Source organism: Taurulus bubalis (genome assembly GCF_910589615.1).
Source record: "Taurulus bubalis genome assembly, chromosome: 3".
NCBI classification, from domain to species: domain Eukaryota; kingdom Metazoa; phylum Chordata; class Actinopteri; order Perciformes; family Cottidae; genus Taurulus; species Taurulus bubalis.
Window position 1 is genome coordinate 14,784,861 of NC_136591.1, and position 6,561 is coordinate 14,791,421.

At 46.2% G+C, this 6,561-nt stretch overlaps 1 protein-coding gene across 1 annotated transcript; it reads right to left on the reverse strand.

Moving 5' to 3' along the window:
• Positions 1 to 293: 293 nt before the first annotated feature.
• Positions 294 to 2,681, reverse strand: cd248a (CD248 molecule, endosialin a; the record flags this gene model as incomplete). Its single annotated transcript, XM_079215657.1, has 1 exon — positions 294 to 2,681. The coding sequence occupies one exon, from the start codon at positions 2,679 to 2,681 to the stop codon at positions 294 to 296; it is 2,388 nt and encodes a 795-aa protein (XP_079071783.1).
• Between the last annotated feature and the right edge of the window lie 3,880 nt (positions 2,682 to 6,561).

Here is a 6,561-nt window from a genome sequence, read left to right on the forward strand (position 1 = left end):
AGTTCATAATAATGTAGCCTAGTACAATGATGAAGCAAACAGATATTGTATGGTCAGTGTATGAAATATCAAAGCAGTTTATAGCAACCCCATCCCAAAATAGGTCAGTGGTTATCAATGTCCCTTCTATCAATTGATACTTTGTTTACAGTATCCACGTGTTCAAAGACTGCACAGTTCCACAGTCAGAGAGGGAAAAACATTTAGCTTGCCCTTAACAGGTCCATTATTCACTCATGCTTACCTCTGAAGCAGGGTCTATTTATGTAAATGTCAGTTTCTCTCCTCTCTGTTTAAACATGGGTCTTGACCCCTGCTGAGGGGTTAGGAGCTCCCTGTTTATCATGTGCCCCAGAGATCCAGTGGTAGCAGTCAGTGGCATTCTTGTTACGTGAATGAACAGCACAGCGAGTGCAGTAGACAATGCCAAGCGCCACCATTACTACAATGAAGATGCAGATGGGCACAAGGAGGCCCACCAGAAGCCAAGTGCTGCTCTGCCCCCTGTCTTCCTGGACAGAAGTCGGGATGCCATTGATCTCTCTACCCTCGCTCGGGGATGGCTGGGAAGGAGTAAGCTGTGTGGGAACTGATGGGTCTTGGTGTGTGACATCCACAAAGTCCTTTTCCTCTTCCCCTAACTCCTCCTTTGGGAACTGAATGTTTTCCCTCAGGGGGTAGTGTTCTTTTTCTGCTTCGGTGGGATAGCTGGAATCTGTAGGCATGTTGAGGTCTATAACTGAATCCTTGGGATTTCCTGGTTTCTGGCTGGAAGTGGTCAACCCCGCCCACCAATTCCAAGCTCCCTCAGAGATTGTCGAAGTAGAAATGAAGGGGAGAGCTGTGGTGGTCTCCTCCTCATCGTCGTCATCTTCGTACCAGTCTGGGATAGTGCTTGAGCTGGTGGTGGGTGGAGGCGTGGTTAAGATGGTGGTGAGTGGAGTCGTGGTTAAGATGGTGGTGGGAGAAGGCATGGTTAGGATGGTGGTAGGCAAAACTTCCAGGTCAGATCTATGCCCCCACTCAAACCTCTCAGCTCCTGCATTTGCTGTGTCTTCCTCATCTTCCTCAGCCTCCTGTGTCAGAGGGTCCAGTGCTAAATCAAAGGGCAGCTCATCCTGAGGGGCACTGGTGACCCAAATGACGTCAGGATCCAAAACTCTAAGTGGGTCGGTCAGCCAGTCCAAAGATTGCTCCTCCTCCGTAGGCCAGTCAGTGTGGCTCTGCTGTGGGTTCCAGTCATCGTCCACATGGTCCCAAACAGGTCCAGGTTGGTGGGTGACCCAAGCAAAAGGAGGAGTGACAGCAGATTGGTCATCTCCTTCCCCTCTCTTGCGACATGAATAGTGATCAGACATGAGTTCATAGCCTTCCTCACAGTAGCACTCAAATCCACCTTCATAATTCACACACATCTTCTCACAGGTTCCGGGGATCTGGCACTCGTCGGTGTCTTGGCATTGGCTGGGGTCCTCAGGCACTGGGGAAAAACCCAGATGGCAATGGCAGATATGAGAGCCTTGAGTGTTCTCACAGGCGTGTTCACACGGGTCATTTCCACACTCATCTATATCCTCACAACCACCCTCATCATCTGCATGGTAACCCTCCCGACATCGACATTCAAATGTCCCTGGAGCATTCACACAAAGCTGCTCACAAGGACTCTGGAGGCACTCGTCTACATCCAGACAGCCATGTTCATCTGGTGCAAGCATGTATCCTTCAGGGCAGGCACAACGGGGTCCACCTGAGAGGAGTAGGCACTCAAACTCGCAGTGGGCCCTTAGACAAACGTCAGACAACTCGCAGTTCTTCCCATTCTCTCTTAGTTCATACCCATCAGCACACTCACAGTCAACGTGAGTGCCAGCCGGCCTGCAAAAATGCTCACATCCGCCATTATCCTGGTCACACCAGTTGTTTGATATAGGTGGATCGGAGCAGAGGGGGGAATCTCTTGACCACCCCACTGATCCATCATCCTTCAGCATACACAAAACTGACTGTTCCACCTTGGTGCCTGCAGGGCAGGGAACGGTAGCAACAGATCCAAAGGGTAAATGGGTCAACAGTGTGCTTAGGAGGTTAAATGGTGTAGTGTAGAGGGCGTTGCCTGCCCCTTCATTCCACAAGGCTGGACACATTCCTTTATAGGCATAATGGCAAAGATACCCATCTACAGAAACTGAGCAGGAACCATCCAGCCATTTAAAGTTATCATTCTGCTCCTGAGTGCTGTAGCCCATCACCACACAGCGTGGCACTGAACACATACTAGGGGAGTCCTCTTTCTGCCAGTTGGTATACTCTGTGTCCTGGTCACCAGTAGTCCAAGAGAAACCCCGCAATGGACGTGTGGTGGTACACTGGCGGGGTTGGCGCTGCAGGCCAATCCATACCCGGACGCTGGTGCGCAAGTCCAGATTGGAAAAGAGAGTGGCAATAGTGGCGGCATCCTCCCTGCGTTTAATGGTTGCTAGGTTGCCACCTTTTTCCTTGCAGGCCCTCCATGAGTCCAGGAAGGTCTTACCTTGGAAGTAGACCACGAAGCAGCCGTCCGAATTGCAAATTGCATCCTTCTCTGCTAAATCCTGAGCCAGGACCGAAGAAATTCCAAAGAGCAAAGCCAACAGGGAAGTCAAGAGAAGTGCAGCAGCAGTGCTCACCAGGGAGCACATTTTTTTCTTTAGAACTGAATATGTCTCTTCACTCTCCGCCTGTCTCTCACCCTGACTTATCTCCTTGCTTTCAAAGTTTCTTTTAGCCGTGGCTTGATCTCTTGGCCCACTTCTGTTTTCTATCTAAACTTTTCTCTCTTCATTTGAACCCTTTTTCACTGTCTGGAGTGCTCTTTACTCTGCCTTGCTGAAACAGATCTGTGTTGGAGTTTAGTGCATGCAGATTGTCCCAAGATTTCAGAGAGCAGGGAAGGAGCGGAGGGAGGGTATAGCAAGAAAGGGGGTGGGCAGAAGAGGAGAGAGGGAGCTGAGGACTGTATGTTTTTGGAAGGGGGGGTCTTTGTGGATGTGTGTGTGTCAGATTGGGGGGAGGTGCAGAGAACTGTGCATTTCTTTCTTTTTCAGAGCATGTCATATGGTTTTCATAAGCCCCATTCACTGACATAGTTTTGTACTCTGCCATTTACCCGCACATACATACAGACACATTCATATACATCAACTTGTGGCACAAGAAGTTCTCGTGTCTTTAATAACTCAAATAGGACTGAATAATAACTTGAACACATGCAACATTTCCAGCAATAAATCAATTATCTTCCGTTTCTTCAATCTAGCCGTGAACTCAGTCTCCCTTTGTGAATCATTTCTCACATGTTTGCATTCAGTATGACTTAGACCAGCACACTCTCAACATGCATACCTCCTAACGAGTTCAATACTTTTGACAGTATATTTTCTTGTCTGCTTCATTTCAGAGCAAGCAGAGCTTTTCCAACAGGCACCGGCCATACATTTTCAAGTTCACACAATTTGTTGATGACAAAAACAATGTTTAGAGGGGTGATATGGAAAGCTTGAACTTTGTCATCTGTATATTTCCACACATCTGGCACTCTGCACTAACAACACAACCCAGGGCCAGAAAGAAGAGACTAGTTCCTGCACTAAAGATCTGCAGCTACATTAAAAACAACAACTCTCCTCTACATGCTAATAACTATCAGATTGTGATGGGGAAGTAGGGAAAGTTGTTGAGGTCACCGGTGTGGAGGAAGACGGCCTCTTGGTTTACTGTGAAAACAAAGCCGCTTTGCTGTGAAATGGAGACTTATGTTTCTGAACGGGGAATGTTGAAGGGAAGAGGCATGTATATGTTCATCTGGGAGAGGAGGTTGAGGAATGGGGGTTGTGGGATGTGGGGGGCAGTAGCAGGAGTCCTGTGAGTCTGTTATAAATCCAGCTGACTGTTGTTTGAGAGCCCATGCTGTGTAGTATGCACCTCACTGTTCCAGTGGTCTAAAGTTAAAGAGCACCTGAAGCTACAGTACAGTTAATGCATGTAGGTAGGCAGGACAATTATCCACAATTTCCTGTTTTGTGCCATTAGTTTGTGCATAAAAAGTACAAAAGGTACTGAAAGCTGGCTGTGAATGCTTGGCAGATTCAGTCCTCTCTTCTTAATCTTAAAACTACTCAAATAGTACTTGATTCAGTGTTGTATTTTCCTAAACTTGTGGTACTTACTGTAAATAAGAGCAAAAGAGGCCAAGATATCCTGACTTGTAGTCTCTAGGTCAAGCTCCGAAAACACTGGATCCTGCACCTCCCATAATGCAACCTAGAGTTTTTACTAGAGCCACATCTTTCAAATGCAGGCTTTTTGACATAAATTAGTTGAAATGTTCTTTCAGACTTGACAAAGCTCCTCCAAAGCCACAGATGATATTATACAGCTGTTTTCACAAACTATGTCATACTTCCCATAATCAAGATCAGGTGGTGTACCCCTTTGAAACATGATTTTTTAAATTTGCATTTAGGCAAATTCTTGAACAGCACTTTCTATTAACACAACATTTATGTGAAATGCATTTGATAAATTTGGATTGTACTGTTCAATTAAGTAAGCATTTGCATTTTGAAAGGAAACCATTTAATTAAATGAAATGGCTGCAAGCAGCAGATTTACTTGTAGAGGCAAAGAAAAATCTTTCCCATCGAGTTCCACTTTGTAAAGTTGTGCTGTTGACAAAAACAAAGTGTCTTGAGTTAACCTCTTCCACTCTACCTCTTATCATAGACATTTGTTTATTTAAAGGGGGACAGGGAATCTTTGGGGGCTTGGAGCCGGTCAACATTATATGCTACATAGAAGTGAGAAGCAGCTCAGTGTGGTCAAGTTCTACTTTTGAATCAAACATAAACATTGTTGTTCTTTAGGTGTCTATTCCTATACATTTGTGATGGAAGTATATGATGACATTTCCATGCTCAATTATATCACATTAGTTGATGCAGTAATTTTCGGGGTTGTAGACATTCAGACAATTATAACCTAGAATCAAAACCGCAAACTTTGTGGTTAAGGAACAATTGTCTACCCACTGAGCTACCCTCACCCTCCGCAATTGTCATATACTATTGGATGTCTCTCACACACACTCACACACAGTCCCTGCTTGATATTCAAACCAGGGGAGACTTGGGCCATTTGTCCCCCGCTGTGACATCCCTCACACCAGGCGACCTCACTCTGTGGCCCGTTTTGAGGTTAACTGCTGTTTAATGATCATGACTAGTTTTTAACCCTTTGGGGGCGGAGCCCGCTTCGAAGCGGGGATATGAGGTTCACGTTTTGATGAAATTAATTTCTTCTTGATAATACAGCTGTTACGCCCGGCCTATGGGAGCCCGAGTGTAACATACGGACGGGTCTCCCCACCTCCCAAATTAGGACCAATGCTGCAGAGGTATGGTACAATGATGCTTTTATTTTTCACCCGGCATCATAAATTCTTCAGGGTGAGCCTGGCCCAAAAGTAACAAACAAAACCATCTGTGTACGTAATCCAACTTCCCTAGCCCACAAAAGAAACAAAAGAAAGTACAGATGTCTTACTTATCTCCCTTCCCAAAAACAGGAGAAAACATGGTTAAAAAAAAAAAGGCTTCTCACCACTACCGACACCCTTTCTAAATCCCACCACTCAAGAATCCCCGTTGTGCAGCATGGCCCGGTTGGAAGCTGGAGAGAGCGACGGCCTCCCCAGGTTCCCCCTTGTATACCACCGTCCAATCACCTGCAGGAACAAAGCACAGCCAAACATATCACAGCACCCCCCTCAGGAAGGGAGGTGAACGGCATTCCGGGATTTTTTCCACTACATTCATAACATCCCCCCCACCGAAGATCAAACATTTCTTCCCACTGAAGCAATGTGTGTACAACACCCTGTGCATCCGCTACAACATTTTATATACACTGAAGGTCTCTCAAGGTTTCTAAGGTCTATGAAGGTTTCTAACATCTCTGAAGGTCTCTGAGGTCTCTGAAGGAAGGTTTCGAAGGTCTCTGCTCTCACGGTCTCCGAGCACACTCTACGTGTGCACACTCTAAGTACCAAATGTACAGACGACCCGGGACACAGGACGAAAAAGAAAAGGACCGGATGAGCCCCCAATTATGTTACGCCCGGCCTAGGGGAGCCTGAGCGTAACATATGGACGGGTTTCCCCACCTCCCAAATTAGGACAAATGCTGCAGAGGACAATGGTATGGTACAATGATGCTTTTATTTTTCACCCGGCGTCATAAAATATTCAGGGTGAGCCTGGCCCAAAAATAACAAACAAAACCATCTGTGTACGTAATCTAACTTCCCTAGCCCACAAAAAAAACAACTTCTTCACGGCTAATCCTTGCGGAAACGGTCTCGTTAATTCTAGCCAGACGTCAGTCATCTGGATAAATGCGCGTGCCCGCTTCTCTTCAGAAGGGATAATAATCGAGCACAACAGTACAATGGCAAATAAACTCAGAGGAACCTCTTTTTATTCCTCTGCTGAGAAGCAGGAGATGATCATGAAGGCATATGAG